A 26264-nucleotide genomic window follows, 5' to 3' on the forward strand; every position below is an offset into this window, starting at 1 on the left:
ACTTCCAGACAACAGGCAGCTTACAGATGCTAGTCACGTGCTTTCTTTTTGGGGGGGTCGCCCTGGTTCTCACAGTGTCTTTCTCAGCACCCTGATTCTCACACTACTTGTCAGCTATGTAGAAGATTCTTGTTCAAGTACAGGTCAGACTAAATGGCCTGAGGTCCCTTCTAAGAATGAGATTCTACAGGTATTTACTGTGATGTTTAAATAATTACTATAGACACAAGTTTTGGATAAACTTATATTATCAATATTATACTAGTAAGGGATTGACCACACGTCTCCCTAACTTCTCATGGTCCCAGGCCATGATGTGGTATAGAATGCAGAGAGAGAGCTTCAGCATTGCCAGTTAACTTGAGCAGGAGAAAAGCCCCCAAAAGATGCCTGTGGTCCTCCAGAGAGACAGCATGTGGTCCCAAGGAGACCAAGAAAGTGAGACTGAGACCATGTAGTCCCAGAGAGCCAAGAGAGACAACATGGCTACCTGTCCTGGTTTTTCATCCCTTTTCAATAAGAGGTGGGTCCTTATACATCAATCAAATCTAATTGATTAGCATTATTTAAATCTAATTGGTTGACATGACTTGAAGGTGGGCTATATTATAATGAATTCTAGGGATGACAGAGAAAGGAATGCAAGACCCCTTACTCAAAAAGGTTGGGGCAAAGTCCATTATCTAGGTGTGGTTTAATCCCATCAGTTAGTCCTTAGGCTATCTAGACAAAAGAATCTATCTCCACCCAAAACTCATTTTGTGCTTTTGGGTTTGTCCCAGATGGGATCTGATGAAGTCTCTCCAGGACACTGGACTTTCAAAAGGGGGGGGTGGGGGGGAGGGGGCGGAGAAAGAACTAAGAAAGATCTTTGAGTTCCCTAAGAAATCAATTATTAATAATTACTTTCTCACATTACCAAGATAAATCTAGTAATGACTTCCTTAGCAGCTGCTGGAACATAAAGGTCGATATGTATAGTCTTCTGGAAATGTGTTTTGACCTCAGTACTGTGGAAAGTAAACCCAGGTGGTTTCTGGATGCATGTAAACAAGGTATACAGGAATGTCTTTTCTTCACTTCTTTCTAGTGATGATGCCCTCTTCTTTTCCTTTTAAATTTTTATTCTGAAGGATCTCATTATACCATTCATAAAGAAAGAGAAATAAACATAAGCTAATAAGCAAATACTAAATTGGAAAAATTGTAGGCCTTAAAGTCTTACTTATTAAAGGCTACTTTATTGTTTAAGTCAACTAAAGAGCAAATAAAATGACATAAAAATTTTAGCTTATAGGTTATAACAGTGAATCAGAAGTTGATCCCTAAGATCCATTTTAGCTTTAAAATTCTGTGACTTGAAGTTGTATTTGAATGCTTGCAGGGGAGAAGATCAGATAAATGATGTCTTACTGTAGGACATTTCTGATGAGAAAGTGGGATCTAAATAATTATTTCATTAGCCCTTTCTAATTACTCAGGACTCGAATCAAATTGGAAAATTCAGTTGTGGAAATCCCTCTAGATGCTTGGATTCATGTTCATGTTTCAGATATTAGCTGTGTACTTACCTTGTTGTTATACTGACCTTCCCTTGAGGTTGTTACCACTTGCATTAGGCCCTTAACCTGAAGATATATTCTTTTTTTTAAAAGATAGAAAAGATTAACAGGGATTTAAAATACATTACCATTTTATTGTATTTTCTACATATATAATCAGAAGAAATGAAAAAATATTGAAAAGGGAATAGCTTTGAAGAGAAAATTAGTAGTAGTCAAAAGCATTCAAAATCAAGTACAAATATTCAAGGATTTATCTATTCAAGAAGAGCTGTTGAGTGCATTGCCCTGAATGCAAGGACATTTAGTATTTTCTCTATCTAGTGAACAAGAAGATGATAAATCAGCTTGCCTAGGCAGAAAAGAACAGGCATGTTGTTTTGAGCCCTTTTGTTGAATGTGTATTTGGTTACTGTATTTCATACCATTCCTATTTGTCACCAATTCTGGTGGTTCTCATTTTTTGTTGGTCCACATTTTTTTCTTAAGAAATCTGAGTTAATGGGTATTTCTTTAAAAGAAAGACAGACTTTTGGAGCTAGGAGGGACCTTAGATATTACTGGGTTCAACCCCTGCTTCATAGATGGTGAAATTAAGATACAGTAGTAAGATGACTTTCCCAAGGTTCTGCAACTACTTAATGACAGAACTAGGGCTAGAGCCCAGGTTGTCTGACTCCTAATACCCTTTCAGCCTTTATACAGTAACTACAATTTGTTTATACCCTAAATAGAGGTTCTTAGGGGAACTGTTTTAATGTATAGATAAAAATTGTTTATAGCAAGCAGTACTTCCTATATGCAAGACACTGGGCTAGGCATTGGGGAATACAAAAATATAAGGACCCCAATTTCAAGGACCTTACAATATAATTTTTAAAATTATATATACATATACACATATATACACACATATACATACATATATGTATATATATATGTAATTATGGTCATATAGAGTGTGTTAAGTACAAAGAATTGCTCTGAGAAATCAGAATTGGAAAAGTTCACTTTTAGCTGGTGGGAGGAGTCAAGGAGGGCCTTATAGACCAAGTGGCAGTCCTTGAGTAGACTTTTGAAAGAGAAGAGGGACTTCAGTAGACAGATATGAAGAAGAGTGTGTGCACACACATGTAGCCTCAGTACAGGATGAGAACTGGATGGAAAATAACCACGTTTGTTTAGAACATGAACTATATAAAGAGGAGAAATATGAGATCAAGTTTGACAAGTAAGTTAGTTCCAGATGTTGGAAAGCTTTGCATGTCATCATCAGGAGTTTATACTTTATTTGGGAGGCACTTGGGAGCCCCTACAGAATTTTGAATGGAGGAATGACATAATCAGAGTGGCTTGTTAGATTATTTAAGCAGTAGTGCAAAAGATGGTTTGGAAGGAGTCAGACTGTAGGCAGGAAGGCCAGTTAGGAGGCAAAAAGAAATGAAAGCCTGACTGTAGGCTGGTCACAGTGAGTAAAAAGGAGGGTAGAGATGAGAGATTGCTGAAGTAGACTTTCCAATTGCTTGCATGACTTGCCCAAGATCACGCAGGTTGTAAATGATCGCTGGTGAGATACGAACTCAGGTCCTCTGATTCCAGCTATTCCCACTGTACCAAATTGCTTCCAGTAAGCATAATGATGTTGATTATTTGTGAAGAGAAAGATCCCTGAGATTTTTTTTTTAAGACAGAACAAAAAACTTTAGGATAAATAAATGTTTCATAGTAGCTTAGCAGTTCTAATAGTCCTTTCACATAACTAACATGACCTTGGTGCTAGGAACATAATTCAGCATCCTTCAGCATGCCTCTTTTTTAGTTGTAAATAGTGATCTCAGTTCAATAGAGATCTTGTTTTTCAGCATATTGACTGAAAAGGCATTTGTTTTGAGTAAATAGTTAATGTTCAGGAGAAGAATCTGACTTCCAAACATGTATTATCTTGTAGGATCATTTGTCATTGTGTCTTTGCCTTTATGAAGAATGTTCAGGGGGAATTATTTAAAAGATGACTTATTCAAACCAACATTATATTCATGTGTTAATGAGAATTTTCTTAGTACTAAGCTTGATACCTTCATCCAGTAATAAACCAGTAAAAAGAAAGGTGTTGAAGACTGAAATGCTTATTTTTGTGAGCAATTGGACCAGGTTTGCTAGAAAAATGTTTGATGACTTGGTTTTTTAAATAATTTTGAACAAATGGAATATAAATCCTTTGAGTGGCAGAGGAAACCTCTGCTGTTATAAGCTGTGCATTAAGCAACAAATACACTGGTCTACAGTCTACATTTTGTCAGTACAGCTTGAATTTTTTTGCTGTCAGATAACACCATGTGCTGGATAGGAATCTGGTGCACTTTTATTAGTTAGGTAAAGAACTAAGCTGAAAAAGAAAGTGTTTCATAGAAGCATCAGTTTTTTTCAGAAATAATGGTCTCAGAGGACCAGGACATTCCCATTACCAAATGAGCTTGTCAATTTGGCATACTCGGCCTGTGCACTATGCATTTTGCTGATGGAAGAAGAGAACCAGGTAGAAAGGACCTTAGAGACCTTCTAGTCTAATCCCCTCATTTTATAGATAAGGAAACCAAGACCCAGAGAGGTTAAAGAACTCGACCAATGTCACACAGAGGGCAGTGCTGAGATGCTAACTCAGGTCCTCTGACTCCAAGGTCATTGGCATCACAATACCTCCCAGCCGCCACAGTATAAGTTTGTTGAAATGCATTTATAAATTGCACCATGAAAAAAATGGTATATATAAATTGCACCATGGTCTCATATTGCCTTGTGGTTTCAGAAGGAAATCCTCTTTTTGGGGGGGGGAATGAGGCAGTTGGGGTTAAGTGACTTGCCCAGGGTCACACAGCTAGTAAGTGTTAAGTGTCTGAGGCCAGATTTGAACTCAGGTCCTCCTGAATCCAGGGCCTGTGCTTTATCCACTGTGCCACCTAGCTGCCCCAGGAAATCCTTGAGAATTGCATACACCGAACTTTTAGTCAATTGTTGTTCTCATGCACCTTCTGCTTCCTCACCCCAGGTAATGAGGTGTGTGTTTTGGGGGTTGGGGGTACAAATTGAGAAGGTTAGGCTGATTATTTTATTGGAGAGTTAACTGGAGCTACTAAGATGCTCAGAGATTTTCCCATAGTTAGACATCTAATAAGTGTTAGAGGTGGGAATTTAACCCAGGTCTTGTGTCACACTGTCTCCTTTGGGGACTGGAATGAATCTAGATGATTTAACCTTCCAAGCTATATCAAAACAAACTGAATTGGACTGGTGTCACAGAGCTAGTCACTTTCACAGTGGTTGAATCATCATTTTTCTTGCAATATACTTGCACTGCTACCAGGTGGAGTAGGCGTAAAGTTCCACGGTCCTGTATTTCTAAAGAAACAATGGCCAAGAGTCAGATTCAGTCACTAAATTTCAGCTTCTTAAACCAACAGTGGCAGCAACAGAATCTATTAAATAATGAAAGGTTATGTAATTAGTATGTGACTACCAAAATATTGAGTATGAGATATTCTTTTACAAAGTCTGACATAATTGCAATCATTAACTGTTAACCTTGCCCTCTACCTCGTTTAAAACCTTTTTAAAAATGTATTTAACCAGAGGCTTTCTCTTCTCCTTACTCTTATATTGACTTCACAACCCTCAACAGCTTGTTTCTCAGGTGCTAGATTCCTTCTCTTTAAGAAATCATCATCTCTATTTGACAAGAAAGCCATCTGTTTGTTTCTTCAGCATTTCTTAGATCTTGCCACTTGGCGACATTTATTAGTACTGCCTCTAAGTATATTTTTAAAAGACTTTGAGGAAGAAACAGTATCTCTTGTGGATACTCTCAACATAATCAATTTCTTTGTATCTCCTGCTCTGTGAGAAAGTGAAAGTGAGTGTTCACTACTGGTTTTTCTGATTTCTGGAATTTGTATATGACAGAAATGACTGATTCACAGTCCAGCCTAGTATGTCCCTTTAGAGGTCTTTAAAATATAGGAAGAACACATTTGAAGTTCGTTTCAGCAGAAATAAAGGAAAAAAATCCCCAACAATGTCTTCTTCCATATCTCTATGAAGAGATGTATTCTTGCCATTCATTTTCTCTTCCACAAGGGCTCTTAGAAAGTTTTACCATTCTCCTAACTCGTCAGCTCAAGTAAGATCTGCAGGCACCTGGTGTGTAACAGATTGGCTTACTAGTCACTAGAGGGAACAAGGATCTTTTTCCTTAAGTCTGAAGATCCTATCAGCACTGAACATTAAATCCTTTTGAAATATCTGATCTGCCTTCCTATTGGCCTTGTTCCCAATAGACTGAAAGTGAGGTCTTTGCATGCCAGTCTACACCTACAGAATATTTTCAGTGCCCTGGATCATCTAGTAAAGCAGATGACTGTGTTGATGTTAACAATGTTTATTTTCTGTAAAGGAGGCATTGCCACTGGAAGATGTAGACATCTTCGGGTTATTCAAAACAAAACAAAAAATACTCTTTTTTTTTTTCTTTAGTGAGGCAATTGGGTTTAAGTGACTTGCCCAGGGTCACACAGCTAGTAAGTGTTAAGTGTCTGAGGCTGGATTTGAACTCAGGTCCTCCTGACTCCAGGGCCGGTGCTCTATCCACTGCGCCACCTAGCTGCCCCCCAAAATACTCTTAAGACCAGTATGCTCATTAACAACAACAATATCACAGAAAGATAAAACTCAGATCAAATCCAGTGGACAGTTTCAGTTCCAGCTTACTAAAGTTAACGCACACTTCCTTTCTACTAACAGTCTAAAGCACTGGAAAGTTACAGTACTGTCAATGGCGCTCACTATGACTACGTTAGACAGTTGCCTTTTTTTTTTTTAAACTTTGGAGGGTGATGGTGGTGTGTATTGGTAATTAAACGGTTTTTCAAAACAAAATGTTCTAATTTCATGAAACCTTTTTTTAGAAAGTCTTTGCTTTAATTTTATTTGCCGAAAAGGCCATTAAATTAAATATGGCTATAAATTAAAATTGAAACAGTTTATTATATGCTGGTAATAATTTGTTTGAATAGCAAACATTTCTAAAATGTTGTTTTGCTGATATGATTTGTTTTTTGCTTAATATGTTAGAATCATAGTTCAGAATGTTTCCTATTAGAATGTTATCATGTGGGGGCAGCTAGATGGCGCAGTGGATAGAGCACTGGCCTTGGAGTCAGGAGTACCTGAGTTCAAATCCAGCCTCAGACACTTAACACTTACTAGCTGTGTGACCCTAGGCAAGTCACTTAACCCCAATTGCCTCACTAAAAAAAAAAAAAAGAATGTTATCATGTAAGCAGTACATTGTATCTTTTTGTTGTTATTGTTGTTATTTGCCATTATGTATTATGCTGTTTGGGCCACTGCTTTGAATTCTATGCCAATTGCGTGTCCTTTTGGTTCAAATTTGTAGGTGATGATATTTGAACTGGCAGACCACATACAGTCATTCCTCAGTGAACATAACAAGCCACCCTCTAAGTCTTTTCATGAAGAAATGCTAAAAAATCATCAAAAGCTGCAGGAAAGACAGGCCCAAGAGGAGCAGCAGCGACTGTTGGAAGCAAAGCAAAAAGAGGAGCAAGTGGTAAGAGAGGTTCTGTTTCCTATGTTATCTGGGAACGTGGGATATGGTGGGTTGTTTGTGTTCTAGGCTTGTGTGTTCTTGTAGATTTTTATCATTCTGCTTATAATTCAGGGTCAAGGTCAAGGTCAGACATGATTGTGATGTGACATTAACTGAAAAAAAGGAGCTTAGCACGTTATTTCCCTCAGTCTTGAGTAGCCATCCTCCTTCCAACCCACCCAGTACCTTCTGGTTCAACTACAGCAGGTCACCCACACTTGCTCTAGTCTGACTGTGGCTGATTTCACAAGAATCTACTGGTGACCATCACCACCACCACCACCACCACCACCATCATCCCTGTTAAAGAAACTTTCCATTCTCACATTAGCCACAGGTTGTCTACAGTGAGGTTGAGGTAACCCCGGAGAAGAGGGCCCACAGCAGTCACTGCTCATTTGGTGAATGACCTGGCCCAGCAATTCTCTGAGACAGCCAGTAAAGTAAATGTATGAATTACTCACCTCTCCCCCACTCCTTCCCCCATCCCCTAGAAAAATTTTAATTATTAACTCATTTTAAAACATCAACAAATGCACAAATAAGTGTGGTGTATTAAGGACACTGTTCTGAAAGTGAAGTTTTGTTTTTAAAAGCATGCTAATTAATTCTTGGTAAGATGTTTCATTTGCCTCAGAGTTTTCTCAAGGATATAGAGAGAACTTCTGGGGCATGTATAGTCAACACAGTATCTTCTGAAACAGGAGCTTCTAGAAGATCTTGTTGTCTGTCTATAGGGAATCCTTATTCCATTTAAACTCAGTGGAGCTCATCCTTCATGGCAGGGGAAACTAACTACCTTTGACAAAGATACATTGCCCTGTCATATGTTTCATTTAATATTGGAAGGGGATCTCTGAGCAAAATTATATCTCTGGCTACATAATCTTAACATATGCTTGAATGAGAGACAAATTGATGGAGGAGAACCTGTAAGGCTACATTTTGCTCTACCAAGTCAAATGCTTTTTTCCCTTTTTTTTGCCTAAACTGGGATTTTTAAAAATTTTCCATACTTTTCAGTTAGTAAACTACAGAAATAGTCTGCTGTATAAAATAATTTATGACAAGATGCTAATTATTTCCTCACACTTCTCATGATCTCTTTATGAAATCTTTTTCATAAAGATTTTATAGAAATGAGAAAACAGGCATATGAGTTAGTAATTCAGGATATCCTCTTGACTGCCTTTTTTTGGGAGTAATATACTGCATGATTTTTTCCCTACCATCTGATGTCTTCCCACTTTTCAGTACATTGAAAACTGATCCTCTGATGCCTTCAAAATTCTATTGCCTCCAGCACAACTATCTTGGTCCAGCCCAACTGTGTTTCTCAGAATCTTATTTCTGCTTCCTTACATAGCACATCATGGACTGAAGTGAGAGGTCAGATGTAGGTGATTATAGTTATACTGTCATAAGTGATGAAAATAGGTCTTCATAAAAGCATTAGCAAATTTGTTTCACTTTCTACCCATTTATTTGTTTTAGTTTCACATGTTCTTAGGATGGCCTAGCCTAGTTGGGTCCCAGGCCAGTCTTTCTGCAGAGTCATTTTTCTCTCTACTGTTCTTGATAGTTTATGACCTAGGAGTGCCCAGAGTCTACTACCAACCTCCTTAATGTTTTATGAATGAGTTTTTATTGTAAATTGGTGTTGCCATTGACTGCTATCTTTCTCCATTTAACAAGAAGTTGAGGTGTTTTCTGACTGATGACATCTCTCTGTTCCCTTGGCCTAATTGTAATTATCGTTTTCTGTTAGTCAAACCTCTAGAATGTACTGATAATCAGCAATGTCTTTTCTTTTATCCATTTTTTCCCATCAATATCTTATCTGACTTGATCAGGTGAAAATGGTTGTTGCTGCCAACAATGTCTTTCTCATTCTCTCTTCTCTTTTAGTTTTGATTTTGATGTTTGCTCAAACTAGTTATGGTCTAACAATACAAAGATGTCTGACTCAGAAATTACTTCCATATTTGTAATGGGTTATTTTCTGTTTGTTAAGGCTTTACCTCGTATTTTATTAAGAAAAATGAGACCATTCGTTGAGAACTCCTAATCTACATCTCAAAGCATCATCCCCCATTCTCTCCTTCTTTACGCCAATTTTTTTTTTGGGGGGGGGGCAGGGCAATGGAGGTTAAGTGACTTGCCCAGGGTCACACAGCTAGTAAGTGTCAAGTGTCTGAGGTCGGATTTGAATTCAGGTATTCCTGAATCCAGGGCCAGTGCTTTATCCACTGCGCCACCTAGCTGCCCTCTTTACGCCAATTTTTAATGAAGACATGGCCATTCTTGCCCAGAACAACCACCTTGTTTGTACGTACCCTTGGTTCCATCCCTTCCCTTCTCCTCTGGCAAATTGTCCCACAGTTATCTTTCCTGTCTTCCTTTTGACCTGACCCCTGCTACCTACAAACATTTCCAGGCCTCACTTGACCCTCAAGCTATCTATCATCCTAATCTCACTTCTCTTTTACAGTTCAACTCTGAGAAAAAGTTGCCTGCTTTCATTGCCTCCACTTCTCCTCTCATTCTGGCTTCTGTTCTCAACACTCAATTGAAACTGCTCTCTCCTGTGTTACCAATATTTCTTATTACCAGGTCTATTGACCTTTTATCTGCCTTTGTTTTCTTAAATTCTACAGCAAGGTGTTGTTGACCAACCTTTTCTCCTGAATACTCTTTCCCTTCAGGTTTTCATGACACTATTCTCTCAGTTCTCCTATCTGACTAAATCTTTTCAGTCTCCTTTGTGGCGTTTAAAATTATATGTGGTCACCTTATTTCTGTCCCAAGTTTAGGGAAAATTAGCTGGGGTTTCTAACATATTGCTACTTATAAATTAGAAGCTTTAGTACCAGTTTGGGTGCATTAAGCATTTATTAAAATATATTAGATATTAGTAAAGATAGCTAGCACATGGCTCAGAAAGTTAAGAAAAGGCCTATCTAGCCTAGAGCTCAGCCTGGCCTGCTTCTTCCTCCAAATCCTCCAAGAGTGAGTCTGAGAGCCTAACTGAGAGTGGAAGCTTCCTCTGGGTCCCAAGGAGAGGTGGCCCTTCTACATTCCTCAAAGCTAATTGGCTAGCATCATTCAAGTCTATTGGTTTACTGGACTTGAGGGTGGTCCATGAGCAGAGTGCCAAGGTCAGAGTTCAGAGAATACACCCCCTCAGGGCCAGGCTTTCAGGCAGGTGTGGTTTCAGTCAAGTCAATTTTAAGTGAGTTAATCAGCAAAGTCAATCCAATCAATCTTAATATAATCCCCTTAGGGAGGGGGCCTCTGGGCATCCCCAAACCCATTATTTTCTCACACCTTTCTTGGCCCATCATCTAGAGCCTGCCTCCTAACTGTGAATGTACCTCCAAGGCTCTCTCTTGTATCTTCTTCTTTCTATATATTCCCTTTGTAACCTCATTAATTCATTTCTCTATGCAGATGAATTCCATATCTATACATCCATCCTAATTTCTCAGCTGAACTTTAGTCCTTTAGTCCTTTCTCACCAACTGTTGAGCTGGATCTCCTGAAGACATCTCAACTCAGCATGTCCAAAACAGAATTCATTACCTTTACTGGCCTTCCCCAATCCAACCCTCTTCTGAGCTTTCCTATTTCTGTTAAGGGTACCACCTTCTTTCTGATCTTGTCATTTCAGAGTTATCTTGGATTCCTCACTCACTGAACATATTCAGTCAGTTGCCAAATCTTGTTAATTCTACCTCAATAGCACCTCTCACATGGCTTTATTCTAATTTAGGCCTCATTAACTCTCAACTAGACTAGAAATTATTGCAATAATTTCCTAAGAAGTCTTTCCATCTCAAGTCACAAACCATTTTCCACATAGATACCCAAGGCATATTCCTAAAGCTCTTGTTTGGCCATGTCGCTGCCCAACACAATAAACTTCCATGGTCCCTGTTGCCTGGAGACTCAGATATACATTATATCTGGTATTTATAGTCTTTCACAACCTGACTCCAGTCTACCTATTTGGATTGATTATTCATTAGTCCACTTTTTACAGTTTGGTCCAGCATGACTAGCCTTCTTACTGTTCCTCACACATGACATTCTGTCAGCCATTTCTGTCTTTGCACAAGCTGTTCCCCATGCCTGAAATGTATACCTTCCTCACTAATACCTCTTAGAATCCCTTGTTTCCTTTAAAGCTAAACTCAGATGACACCTTCTACAGGACACTTGACTCCTCCCTCCAGCTACTATGCCCCTCTCCCAAATGGCCTTGTCTTGTATTTATTTTTTTAAACTTATATTTGTACATGTTGTCTCTCAATAAAATGTGAGGATCAAACAAAATAATATGCATAAAGCACTTTGTAAACCTTAAAGTGCTATATAAATGGTAGCACTATTTTTTATAGAACATAAGCTCCTTGAAAAGTTCTGTTATTGTTCTTGGATTTCCAGTGCCTAGCACAGCACCTGGCACAGAGTAGATATTTATTAAATGCTTGTCAATTGATTGGTAGATATACTGAGTTTTATATTTTGTGTTGTTTGGTATTTCGTGTTCTGTAGAAGGTATCATCTGAGTTTGGCTTTAAAAAATATTCACTATTGAATCATATTTTCGAAGGTTTTTCATTATCCCCTCCTTTGTTTACCTTTGTATTGAATTCACTGAATCTCATATGTTGACTTGGCTTGGAGAAGATTATCAAATTGTCATAAAACCTTCTGTCAGCCTATCTTCTTTAACAAATATTGGCTCATGAACTGTATTTATCTTTTTACTTCTCTTCATCATAAGCACTGCAACCCAAGATGACCAAAGATTCCATGAAATGCTGTTACTTGTTACCTATGAATGCCTCAAATACATGATCACTCAAACAAGTTTAGCTTAACAACACAGAGAAAAAAACAAATCAAGAAAGAATACCTTTTGCCCAGACTGTGACATGTAGCTAGATGAGCAGTCACTGATGAACCATCAGTTCATCAGCCTTGAACAGAAATTGTGAATGGATAAATAAATGGGCCAGGAATTGAATATGTTGAAGAGACCGGGTTGGATTATTTTTGAGAAGTTGTACTGGGCTTGTAATGATCTCAGGCCTGCTCCCTGACACAAAAAACCATTTTCTTTTGGGTTTGCTATACCACTGCAACTAGTAGAGTATTAGACTCTCCAAAGACTCAAAACTACATGTGACCTAAAAAGCAATAGAGATATGCATGGTGGGCATAAATAGGTCACAGTTTTTATAAACGATGACTTCTGTTGAGGAAAAAAAAAAGTGGCATAAAAGATATCCTCCAGGAAATGGCTTATTAGAAAAGGAGATGGAGGCAGCTATGTGGCACAGTGGATAGAGCACCGGCCCTCAAGTCAGGAGGACCTGAGTTCAAATCCGGCCTCAGACACTTAACACTTACTAGCTGTGTGACCCTGGGCAAGTCACTTAACCCCAATTGCCTCACCAAAAAAAAAAAAAAAAAAAAACCCTACCAAAAGAAAAGGAGATGGGTTAAGACAGTTAATACTCAGAATAATGAAGTGGCCCTTAACTATCATTTTGAAAAACTTTTTTTTCTCATCATATTTTTTATATATTTTTTTAAAAATTAGGACTTATTGAATTTTTTATTTCATAAGTTTTTGAATCAATATTTTTGGTATTTCATCATATTTATCCTTTATCTTAACAGTGTCTGTTTGTTGAGTCCCATCTAGTACATAGTCACTGCCTCTTACCTAATAAGTTATATATACTACCTCTCATTTAGAAGGGGTTCTGTTCCTTAATTTTGTAGGTGACTGTACATTTGTTAGACTCATACCATTTGGGAGGTGATAAATGCTGACTAGTAGAGCCTTGTTGTGGTGAATTGATCTGTTGCAGCAGCTCCCAAATTTTTGAGCAGTTTATTGAAGTGGTTATTGTTCATAATTTATTTGCTGTATGATGAATTTAGTAGCTCTGCATAAGTGAGGATATAAACACCAAGAAAATAGATCTATATACATTGAATACTAACAACACTTCAAGTTTGGGTCTTCTCAAGAGATGATTTGAATTATTGAGCTTTAAAAAAAATTTTTTTTCATGTTTCTTTAATTTATCTTGCTTGGATTTCTGAGACTTGATAGCAGTATGATTTATTTCAGCAACTTGAAATCCTTCATGAGATTCAGAGAAGAAAAGAAGAGAAAAGAGAAGAGAAAAAAAGGAAAGAAATGGCAAAGCAGGTATTAAAAATTACCTTTTCTATCAATAATTACTGGAACAGACGGTTTAATATATTTAAATAACAATTTACCATTAATGAAGAATTTCCCTTTTATTTTTGTTTATCACAGGTTCTATCACAGTGGTGGGATGTGTAATTTTAAAAAGGAAATCAAACATGGCCCTTCCAACTTTAGATCTCTCATCCTATGTCAGAATTGGAAGGGATCTCAGAACCTCCCTGTCCCACTACCCTGCATCTTACCAAGAATCACATATACAGGATCTCTCACAAATAATCATCTAGCTTTTACTTGAAGACTTTTTTTTTTTTTTGGCGGAGCAGTGGGGGTTAAGTGACTTGCCCAGGGTCACACAACTAGTAAGTGTCAAGTGTCTGAGGCCAGATTTGAACTCAGGTACTCCTGAATCCAGGGCCGGTGCTTTATCCACTGAGCCAACTAGCTGCCCCCTACTTGAAGACTTTTAACAAGAGAGAACCCACTACCTCCTTCTAGGCAGTCCATAAACTTTAGATTAGGTATAACTGGTAGGAAGTTTCATTTTATATCAAACCCAAATCTGCTTATCTTTCATTCCCTTCCACCACCACCACCTCCCATTACTGATAATTATGTCTTCTGGAGCCAAGTGGAACAGGTTTCCAATTCCTTTTCACCATGATAGTCCTTAAAATAGTTGGAAACAGCTTTCAGGCCCCTTATAAGCATCCTCTTCTCCAGGCTAGACATTCCTAGTGCCTTTGATTGATCCTTATATAGTCTGGCCTACCAAAACACAAGAGTACAATTTGGAGCAATGGGAAGGAACAATAGGTTTGGACCCAAGACCTAGTTCTAATGGGGGGGGGGGGGGAGAGGGAGAGAGAGAGAGAGAGAGAGAGAGAGAGAGAGAGAGAGAGAGAGAGAGAGAGCCAGCATAAATATAAAGTGAATACAAATGTATACAAAGTCATTCTGTAGAAGGTGTTTTGGAAGGGAGGGCGTTAGCAATGAGGGGGATCAGGAAATGTTTCATGAAGAAGGTAGTACTTTAGCCGCATCTTAAAAGAAGAGGGAATTCCAAGAAGAAAGGAAGGGCGTTCCTGACATTTGGGGCTACCATTGCAAAGGTACAGAAAAAAGAGATGGAGTCTTATATGTGAAGAAGAGAGACAAGTCTGGTTTGGCTACAAGAGTGTGGGAGGGGGGGCTTCCTCATCTGTATAAAATGAGTATTATGGCACTTTCCAGACTTGTTATAAGGATGAGATGAAATTTTAAAAATACTGTATAAATGTTTATATGAATAATTACCATTATTATTATCATTATTGTTCAGAGATAGGTTGGGGCCAGGTTGTGCAGAGCTTTAAAAGTTAAATAGTTTATATTTGATCCTAGAGGCAATAAGAAGCCATTGGAGTAGATTGAATAGAGAAGTCATGATCAGATCTGTGTGTAAGGAAAATTACTTTGGCCAGGGGTGTGGGAGGATGGATTAGGGTAGTGAGAGAGTGGAGTCAAGAAGATCAATTAGAAGGCCCTTTCAATAGTCTAGGCTAGCAGTGATGAGAACCTTAACTAAGGTGGTGGTTGTGTGAGTGGCAGAACAAGTCAGAAGCAAGAGATGTTGTTCAGGTAGAAACAGCAAGATTTGGCAACTGATTGTATGTATGGAGTGGAAGAGAATAAGACATCTCAGATAATATCAGAGTTATGAATCTGGGAAACTGGAAGCATGGTAGTGCCTTCAACAGAAATAGGGGGATTTGGAAGAAGAGAGAATTTGGGGATAGGGAGAAAGATGAGTGTTCAGTTTTTGACATGTCGAGGTTGATGTCTTCAGGACAACCATTTTGAAATACTCAATAAGTAATTAATGATACAGGACCTCAGGGAAGAGACTAAGACTGTATATATAGTTCTGGGACTCATCTGAATACAGGTGACAGTTAAAACCATGGGAGTCTTCTATCAAAGACTGATTTGATGTTTCTTTTCTAGGAACGCTTGGAAAGTGCCAATTTAGCAAACCAAGATCATAACTCCAGGAAAGATCTAACCGGGTACAAACCATCTGTCAATATAAATGGAGGTGCCCTAGACCACGTAGGCCATGTTAAACAGCGTGCAAACTCCACAGGGAGATCAAAGTATGTACCTGGTGCTTTCGGTGTGGGGGATGCACACTGATTTCTAGTGAGCTTTTTTGAGAAACATTCAGGGGCTGACAGGTAAATTAAATAATTTATCATTTGGAGAGTCTCCTTATAATTCATTATCCACTCTATTTAGTGGAAGTGTAAAAGTAAATTATCAGTGTTATCAGTTTTTAAGGTTTAAATGTAACTTATAATACAGGGTTATGATTAGAGAACATTCTACTTGCTAAATAACATGTTTTTAAACCTGCACTGACTCAGTCCTTTTCTGGAACAGTCATTCTTATGTAAGGAGCCGTGTAGATCAAAAGCTGCTTAGGGTTTTTTTTTCCTCTTTTTTTTGGCAGGGCAATGGGGGTTAAGTGACTTGTCCAGGGTCACACAGCTAGGAAGTGCCAAGTATCTGAGGCCAAATTTAAACTCAGGTCTTCCTGAATCCAGGGCCAGTGTTTTATCCACTGTGCCACCTAGCTGCCCCCTACTGACTCATTCTTTTTTTTTTTTTTGGCAGGGCAGTGGGGGTTAAGTGACTTGTCCAGGGTCACACAGCTAGTAAGTGTCAAGTGTCTGAGGCCAAATTTAAACTCAGGTCTTCCTGAATCCAGGGCCAGTGTTTTATCCACTGTGCCACCTAGCTGTCCCCCTGACTCATTCTTTATTCATTCATTCATTCATTCATTCATTCATTCATTCATTCATTCATTCATTCATTGGTGGGGCAATGAGGGTTAAGTGACTTGCCCAGATGACTCATTCTTATTAGAAAACTTCATTAAAGGCCATACTCTGAAGTGTCCCAATTATATTTCTAATTCTAGTTTAGTCTGCCTTTCCGATACTCAAATACTGTAGAAGAGATTTTTAAAAAGTTATTCCTTGGTCTGAATGATCAATATAAATTTTACAATATAGGATTTTTCCTTTCTGACTTCTTGAACAATCAACGTAAATTTGGGGAATTTTACAGGATAAGTATAAGTAGCTCTTAACTGGGTGCAGCTAGATGGTGCAGTAGATAGAGCACCGGCTCTGGATTCAGGAGGACCTGAGTTCAAATCTGGACTCAGACACTTGACACTTACTAACTGTGTGACCCTGGGCAAGTCACTTAACACTCATTGTCTTGGGGGGGGGACGGACGGGGACGGGAGAGGGAGAGGGGGAAAAAAAAACCCAAGTAGCTCTTGATCTACAGGGCTCCTTACATAAGAATGACTGTTCCAGAAAAGGATTAACCTTATTGAGGCCACCAGAACTCTTCTCCCTACTTTCTTTCTGGATGTTATAATGCCTCTATAGCCTGGTTCAGGAAAAAGGAAGAAAAAGTCAGTGTTCCTACCATCTGGGGCTGCATTTGTGTGGGGGTTGCTCCTGGTCTCCTGATTTGGGACACAGACTGAGTTTTGCTATAGAGATGGAGTTATAAATATGAAGTGTAGTTTCAGAACTAGCAGTCGTATGGCTTGCTAACAAGAAATGAGTCATTCTTCCACAGCAATAGAATATGGGAGAGACATGTGGTTCCTATTGGTCATCAAACAAACTAATCAAAAGATGAGCATGAGCCTATGAATGGAAGCTACAGAGTCTTAAAGTGGGATTGAGCCTTAAAGTCTTCTGTCCTGGGAGTTACTGAAACCTTCATTAATCTCACCCCTATCCTGCTCACTGCTGTGCCTCAAAGCCCCCAGTTAATCTGCATTCCTTTAGCACTTAGTATCCATTGGAGGTTATATTATTTTGCACTTGCTGAACAAGTATTTATTAAGCACACACTGTGTGTACCAGACATGCTATCAGTCTCTGGGGATACAAGTACAGAGAATTAGCATAGCAAAACATTGACTTAGTTGAGTAAAATGGTTTAGATTTTTCTACGATTTTATGGAACAACTGTTTTTTTTTTTTCCTTTACTACTAGGGCAGTGATTGTTTCCTTAAAAAAAAACAAAACAAGGGGGCAGCTAGGTGGCGCAGTGGATAAAGCACCAGCCCTGGATTCAGGAGGACCTGAGTTCAAATCCAGCCTCAGACACTTAACACTTACTAGCTGTGTGACCTTGGGCAAGTCACTTAACCCCAATTGCCTCACCAAAAAAAAAAACAACACGTGGTTTATTAGAGTAGAACTTTAGTGGTGTTTTCCACAAACTATGATTTATTTCCTTGGTCAGATTTCTAGTTAGTAGTTTATTATATTACAACAGGTGAGGGTCTGCTTAAAAAAAATAATAAATAGGTGGGTTTGTTTTGTGTGTGTGTGTGTGTGTGTGTGTGTGTTGTTAATGGGGCAGTGAGGGTTAAGTGACTTGCCCAGGGTCACAGAGCTAGTAAGTGTCAAGTGTCTGAGGAAAGCTGGTACTTCATCTACTTCACCATCTAGCTGCCCCCATAAATAGGTTTCAAACAATGGCAAACACAAGGAAAAGATGGACTTTGGATTGTTAAGGCTAAGAAGAGAGAAGTGATGCATGTTTCTTTTTTGTGTTTTGTGAAGAAAACGCAGTAACTTTTTTGCATTGTTTGTGTGATTACTGGTGTCCTCTATTGTCTATGACATGTCAGGAACTTTTTACAGAAAACTGTGGCTTCTAATGAAAAAAGATTCCTCAACTCAGATATGATGACAAGAGCTAAGGGCCAGATAAATCTGGGTGTTGATATGTCACTCAACTGTGGCCTTGTAGAAGTGCCTTAATTTCTCTGTACTGCAAGCCATATAAAATTCAGGAAAACTCCCTGATAACCCTGCCTTCTTCATAAAAGTGATGGCCTACAAATGTGATCTGAAGCACTTTGAAGTCCTTAGAAGCAAAAAACTACATAAACATGGTTCCTGTTATTGACTTGGGTCAAACATTGTACTTACTTACAGTATTCTTGATTCAAAGGAGGACTCAGAGGCCCAGAGTGACCAGATTATATGCTGAATTCCACAATTAGGTGAAAACAGTTCTTTGTATAAGATTTTTAAGCTTTTGAAATTTGAATCCTTATAACTACAGAGCTATTTGTACTTCTATACATATTGAAAGAGGCTCATCTATTTAGAGGACAGTAAACAGTGAGTTACTTTCAACAAAGACTCTGAATTGATTTAGTTTCACTAATCCTTATTTAGTCAGGTTAAGTAATGTGGTCTCTAAACTCTTTGCGTATCTTGTCAAGGACTGGTTTACTCATCTGGCCTTCCCTTGGAAGAATTACTCAACACTCTCAAATTTGGTGTAGCGCTGAAAATCAGCCAAACTAAAATAGGATTTTGGGGGGAGATAAGTGGGATGTATCCTTTAAGAATTATGTAAGTGACAGTCATTAAATCCCGCTGGTGCTAATGAGACCCATAAAATATTTTCCAAGTTTCCATCCTATTTTAGAATTGTAGAAGTCCCATCGAAATACGCTAGGAATGCTGGGGAGCAGCCCTATTATCAAAAGAACCAATTTAATTTATTTTATGACTTCATTCATCTGTCTTTTGGGGATTAATTATGGAAATCATCCTTCTAGTCCTTCATTCTAGGTTGAAGTTTGTGGAAAAGGAATGGTTTAGGATAAGGTGGTAGAGAGAAACCTTTATGGTTCCTTCCAGCTTTAGAGCACTGATCCTTGGGTAATGATGGAGGATCTTGGGGGTTTCTTAGTTATACATCTGAGCAAACACCAGACTCCTGCAAGGGATCAGGAGGGATAAAGCAGAATCTCTTTCAATTAGTGATTATAACAAAAATGTTAGCTAAAACTACTTTACATAACACCTGCAGTTTGTCACAGCTCACTTCAACAGAGACCATCTCTTTGAAATAGGTCATTCATTCAGTAAACATGAAGCACTTATTGTGTGCTAAGTCCTGTACTGCATCAGGGCTTCTTAAACTTTTTCCACTCATGGCCCCTTTTTGCCAAAGAAACTTTGCCCTGGGTATATAGGTATATAAAATAGGTATACATAATCTTTTACTGTTGCCATATTTTTCATGACCCCATATAGAGTCATGACCCACAGTTTAAGAAGCTAGGTACTAGATGATACAGGAGACTCAGTTTTTACATGAGCTATCTCCTCTACCTTCTTTAGAGCTTATAACTTAGTATCAGATAAGATAAACACAACTATAATACACAATAACACATCATAAGTGCATCAGAGAGGTGCAAAAAAAAAGTATTGTATTAAGTATGTTGGAGGTGGGAGGAGGAAACAGGGAAGGCTTATTGAAAGACACCTGTCAAGTGACCAGTGCAGAATGAGATAGGCGGTATTGAAAACCTGTGTAATGGAAATAGCAGTGGGAATAAAGAGGAAGGAATAGGTACTAGAGAGATGTTCTCAAGGGAGAATTGATAGGACTTAGTAAAAGACTGGGTGTAAGATATGAAGAAGAAAGAAAATAAGAAACTCCAAGGTTTTAAACATAAGGGTCTTGAGAATTGGTGTTTCCACATAGAGGATTAGTGGAGTATAGAAGAAAGATAAGAAGCCTGAATCAGGACATACTGAGTTTGAAGTGGTGGAAAGATATTTGTGGAGAGGTCCTTTAGGCAGATGGAAATGCAGGTGTATTACTTAGAAGAGAGGTGAGAAGTGGAAGATCTGCATTGGAGGGTGGACAAAGAGATTTGAGGTTTTGTATTTGGCAAGGAGAACAGTCCCCTTGTCAGATACTGGAGGAAAGAAGAGACTGGGGGAATATGAAGGGACTTTGATGAAGAGGTGAGGAGTACACATGAAATGGCTTCAATTTTCTCTGTAAACTAAGAGGGAAAGGGTGAGTGTTTTAAGGAGAAAGGGGGGAAAAAAGGTTTGAAAAACTTTTGTGGGAAGTGAGATAGGGAATGGATTGGGGAGAATAAAAGAATTGCCTTGCTGCACTAAGAGTTCAGTTGAAGTTGAGTAACATGAATTTATAATGTACTCAATCAGTGTGACTTCTTCCTGCTTTGCTTATCCAGAGGCACATGATGGTGGGTGTCAGAGACTGAGAAAGTACTGAGGGGCAGTAGGGATTAGAGGTCTCCCTAAGGCTGAAGAATGAGTTTAGGAGAGGTCAAGAATAAGGATGGATGGAATGTTAGGAGCTTGTGGTTAGTCAGATAGAGAAATGCCAGAATTTTTAATTAGAAAAGTAGAACACTTATGGGTAATGATGAGATAATATTACATTATTATTATTATTATTATTATTAAGAGAGAATGAAGAAATGAACATGGAATAAAGGAGTAGGTGATGGGATTTAAGGAAGCTGAAGAAGTGAGAGTTTAGGGAATCTAAGGGAGAATCACCCTAAATGTTTAAACTTCAATTAGAAAGACAGTCCTTCAAGGGTTATTCACATCTATTGAATTTTAATTGATCTGTGTATTTGTTTACATGTATATGGGTGTGTATATATATAAAGCAATGCTAAAGCTATCTGTAGATGATTGTTGCATTATCTGATGTTTCATCTTATCATTGCTTCTCTTTGCCTCCATTAGCCCAAAATTAAAGAGTTAATTATACATAATCAATGACTGTCCAGCAGTCTAAATATTCTTTGTTCATTTGTATCAGTGTTATTCTAAAATTAAGATCTCAAACAGGAATCAAATCTAATTTTTTACGATGTCTATCTTAGTGCCATAGACCTTTAAAATGCATTTTAATTCAGATTACCAAGCAGCTTGAAATAGAACAAAATATCCAGCTAGTTCATGGGCTCGCAGCCAAATCTGAAAAATGTACATATGCATAAAACTAAAAGATAAATTTATTTGTAAGAAGCTGTCATTAGAGAAGGGAGCATCTTTTTGTAAATCATTTAGGAAGTGTGAAAGTAGTATAGTTCAGTGGTGGTAAATTCAAATAGATATGGATCTCTGTGGGCCAAATATTGACTTAGAAAATCACAAGTTAACATCATCAGTGTTGTATTTTTATTTATTTTGTTAACCATTTGCAATTACACTTTAATCTGGTGCAGTCTGCACTAAGAGTTTTTGTTGGCCTCCTGTTTGACACCATTGGTAAAGGTAACACCCTCAAAACGCATAAAATTCATTTTGCATCTTCTCACTATTTTGGAATGCATTTTAAAGATGTCATTTGTTGTCAGAGTTATTACTAAAGAAATAGTTACTGCAAGATGTCCCTTGTTACTGCAGTCCCCAGCTCCTCCACAGTAGGTAAAGGGTTAGGGATATGGAAGGGAAATCTTTGCTTTGCTCCATCATTGTCTTACATTTTGAGCCCTAGATGACATAGAACAAAGCTTCTTAAACTGTGGGTCAAAACCCCAGATTGGGTCAGGTGGGGGTCACGAAAAATTTGGCAACATTAAAAGGTTATGTATACCTATTTAACATACATGTATACCCAAGGTCAGTAAAAATTTCTCAGGTGAAAAGGGGTTATGAATGGGAAAAGTTTAAGAAACCCTGACATAAAACACTGCTCCTTCAGTGCCAAGAGAACTACAGGACCTGTCCTCACTTCCTCAAATAGAAAGAGATCAGAGCCTACCTTCCTAGGTGATTTCCTTGAAGAGAAACTTTATCAGGAAGTCTGTGTTGTGGCATGTTGGTTAAAAACCCAGTCTTGTTACTTTGTTTAACGCCTTGTATTTCTTAACCTATTTTAGAAAATGTGAAGAAATTAAATCCTGTACCTGAAATAAAATATTGGCGAATAAGCACATAGATGATGCTGCGTAAAATGCCATCCTTCATATTTTAAAACGGCTTTCACAGCGAAGCCAATTTCAGACTGACAGGTAGATAGAAAATGTGTGTTGGTTGTTGCTTTTTCCCCAACACTATGAATATAACTTGTCAGCTTTTTGCTTAGTTAACATTGGTTTCTGTGCCAGTGTAAGTGCTGTACCTCATTGACTGAGACAGCTCAAATCAGCCACATTTGCACAATTTATAAATCATCTTAATTCCTTGCATTACTTAGATGGGGACAGGTAGAAAATCAGATTCCAAATAAATGGGTTTTCCATGTTTAATGCTAAGGAAAATCATTGTCCAAATTTATTTTTAAGGCGAGAACGTCAGTATTCTATATGTAGTAGTGAAGATTCTCCTGGCTCTTGTGAAATCCTGTATTTCAGTATGGGTAATCCTAATCAGCTCACGGTGCACAAAGGGAAATGTATTGGTGAGTAAACTAGCTACATGCATTTATTTTAAGGACCAAAAATGGCCATAAAGAAGAATGGTAGTATGATGATAATTATTGATGCAAAGAGATAACCCTTTAAATTTTGCACAATGTTTTTTATTCTTTATCTCATTTGACCCTGACAACAACATAAGGGAGGTACTGCTGGCATTATCCCCAAAACACTGTCTACATCCTAAGAGGCACTGTGGTCTTATAGAAAGAACTCTGGACTGATATGAAACATCCTGAGTTCTAGTCTTGCCTATCCTTGGTTCATAGTCTAATTTAAGATTTCTTGAACTAAAACTTTGGAAAACCAGGTGTAGATAAAAAAATGGAACTACTTGACTGCCTTAAATCCAAATTACTTTGGCTTTCACTGAATGGTCATTGTTTGGGTTTTGATGGCTCAGAGTGAGTTGTAAATAGCAATTGTTAGTGTTTAGACCAGAAACTTCCCTTCCCAGATTTTTTTTTTTTTGAGTAAACAAACTAGGCCATCCGTCTTTTGACTCATTTTTACCTAGCCTTAAATCACTCAGTGGCTGTTGCCTCAGACAAACTGAACCCTGGGAAAGACCTTAGTTTTAAAAGGCCAAAGTCTCCCTCTGTATTCCTGGCCATTGCCAGTGTTCCTGACCTATGTCTTGACACTGGATTCAGATGATTGGAGGAGAGAGTAAGAATTATGACTTTGCACAGCCCTGTCTCATTTAAATCCAATGTACTTGGAAGTCAAGACTTCACCCTCCTGATGTCATTGATTCAGAGGAACAACATCAGTGTGATTCCAAGCAAATCACATTGACATTCTCTGGGTCTCATTTTCTCCATCTACAAGAGAGATAGTGATCTCTGTTCTTGGGACTGTTATTAGGATAAGTTGGATAATGTAGTTTTTAATTATCTGAGTTTTTTTTAAAGGAGAGTACGCAGTAATACCAAATATGATGTATTAGCCAATTTCAATTTCAGGTATTAGGATCATCAGGCATCTGCTGTTGACAAAATAATTTGCACATTAATGTGAGTTTTTAGTGCCCTGTAGCCCATTAATGACTATGAAATACCTTTTCTACAAATTGGTGATATCTGCTTTTTTGTCTTTTTCTTCTGGTTTATTGGGTATCTAATTAGGAGGTGCCAATTTGGGTTATGTTTTATTAAGCACTTTCTAAAAAGATTATCCTTTGGAACTGTCCTTGCTGAGTAATAAAGAATTTTATATAGTCTTTCAGAATCTAGTATCTTTGCCCTATAATATGTACCTTACTTATATCTTTCTAAGAGATAAGCCATCTCTATACCTGGTATTGTGGGGGCAGAAAGAGTTTGGATAATCCACAGATAATGCAAAAACGAATTTTAATAAGCAGCTTTTACTTGAATTTCACCTCCCTTCTTTTCCACTTCCCATCCTCCTTAAGGAGTTAAAATGAATAGCAAAATAATGAAAAAGTAGGCAGTAGATAGGAGGAAATATAAAGAACAAAGGACAGGGATAATCTACAAATTTGCTAATTCCTGGTTAATTGAAAGTTGATTACATAGTACCTAAATATAATATTCTGCACACAGTGACCATTCTGTAAAAATTGGTGACCAGTTGACTACAGGGCAAACTTCAGATTTTTAATGAAAATGATTGGCATTGGACCTACTTGTCTGAGAGATATTTGAAATTCACCGTACAAAGCTCATTGTTCATAGATCTGGGGACCTTAGGGAGGTAAATTAATCCTAATCCTACTGCTCATTACTGCCTTTGTCTGAGAGTCTCGCTAGTACTCATTAAACAGATTGCCCTTACTTAAGACCTTAATTAGAAAGTAAATTTGCACTTTGAAGGATCTTCATAAAACCAAGTTATTTGTTTCCCACAGCAGGAATAGACTTTAAAATGTGCTTTGGTTTCCTACAAAGTTGTTTTTTAAAAAATGGACTGATTAGCCATCATTTTCAATTGAAAGGTTTCAAACTTTCAAAGAAGAAAATGCATATATTTGGGATAAAATGAAACACCACAATGACTAGTTTATAAATCATTCTTAGCATACACTGGTTCATGGCAAAGTTCAATTGTTAACTGTTTTCCCCTATTCCTTCTGCAGTATGTCTTTGGTCCTATTATTTTTCTCCCTTTTTATTAGCCTGAAATTTTCATGTAACACTGGAAATCACATTGAATGTCATACATACTAAGTTTGTGATAACTTTTATTTCAGTAACAGCATGCCTAAAATCCTGTGAATATTTAGGAAAATGTACTTCTGACTGCTTAGATGCTGTATTCTATTTGTTCTTTAGCTTGTCAATGCTAAAGAAAATTGGATTTTTTTTCCCTTGTCTAAAAACTTCAGAAATCATTTGTGACACATTAGACAGCTGTAATCAGTAATTTACAAAAATGCTTATTTTAGTAACAAATCGATAAAAAAACAATAGTTAATGAGAAGCTGCTTCTGCATTCTGATTATCAGTTAAATCAGTATAATAATTCTTTATCCAAGTTAAAAAGTATACTGTCATTTTAACTTTTTTCCAAGTGGAAACAAATCATAATTATACAATAAGATAGCAATTTTAAAGACTAAGTTCTTTTGTTTTCCAAAGGTTTGGTTCACAAAAAAATAAAAGAGAACATATGTCTTTGACTAAATAAAGTTAATTCTCTTCCCATCTCTTATATTTTGCCCAAAATAGCCACATTCAGTCACCTTTTTTGGACCTTCCCTGAGACCAGTTCCTGATACAAGTAGGCACTTGTATTTACTGAGCATGTGTTGTTTTTAAGAAGGCAGTTTTGTGTTCAGGAAACTATCAGATGGATTTTAAAATTCTTCTAATGAATAGTCTTTTTCCATGAAGTTGAGATAATGCCCCAGATTCTTTCTCTCTGCACCCACTAATCAGAACAAAATTTCATAGAATTTCACTATTTTCAGCTTCTCAATTTTTTTTGGTTTTTGGTATTTTGAGAGCATTTTTGCTCATGTAACTATGTAACTATGTTCATGTAACTATGAATTTGATTAGGATGTAGGCAATAGGAAATTTTGGCCTTGATATTCAGTTTGGTGATTCCTTGTCAGATATTTTTTTCTGTCCCTCTCAATTCTTTGTAAGTGCTTCTCTTTGTCTATCATACCAAAGGAAAATATAACAATGAAATTTAAGTTCATTTCTTTCTTTGTTGTTTTATTTACAGACAATGATGCACAGCTTGGAAAACTAACCTATAACGCCTTAGAAACAGCCACTGGCAACTTTGTCCTCATATATGAATGGATACTTCAGTGGCAGGAGAAAATGGGGCAGTTCCTTACCAGTCAAGAAAGAGAGAAAATTGATAAGTGCAAAAAACAGGTTGGGAAATACTTTTTTCTTCATTTTTAGGCTAGTGGAATCATTTGTACTGACTAAGTAAAAGAATGGCCTGCTAGAAATGCTATCTATAACAATAAGACAAGAAAAAGAAATTGAAGGAATTAGAATAGCCAAAGAGGAAACAAAACT

The 26264-nt window shown here is 37.6% G+C and overlaps 1 protein-coding gene across 3 annotated transcripts in view; it reads left to right on the plus strand.

The window, feature by feature from the left end:
* The window catches only part of EIF2AK4 (eukaryotic translation initiation factor 2 alpha kinase 4), a 106112-nt gene that overhangs the window by 14899 nt on the left and 64949 nt on the right, over nucleotides 1-26264 (plus strand). For 2 of the 3 annotated variants that reach the window (XM_043988619.1, XM_043988620.1), the window contains exons 4-8: nucleotides 7012-7185; nucleotides 13376-13456; nucleotides 15443-15591; nucleotides 22627-22742; nucleotides 25957-26114. In XM_043988619.1, the coding sequence (XP_043844554.1) occupies nucleotides 7012-7185; nucleotides 13376-13456; nucleotides 15443-15591; nucleotides 22627-22742; nucleotides 25957-26114 (678 nt within the window). Of the gene's footprint in view, nucleotides 1-7011; nucleotides 7186-13375; nucleotides 13457-15442; nucleotides 15592-22626; nucleotides 22743-25956; nucleotides 26115-26264 lie in introns of those variants that run through there. The other variant, XM_043988621.1, reaches the window with a different exon arrangement.

This window comes from Dromiciops gliroides, chromosome 2, assembly GCF_019393635.1.
Source record: "Dromiciops gliroides isolate mDroGli1 chromosome 2, mDroGli1.pri, whole genome shotgun sequence".
Lineage (NCBI taxonomy): Eukaryota > Metazoa > Chordata > Mammalia > Microbiotheria > Microbiotheriidae > Dromiciops > Dromiciops gliroides.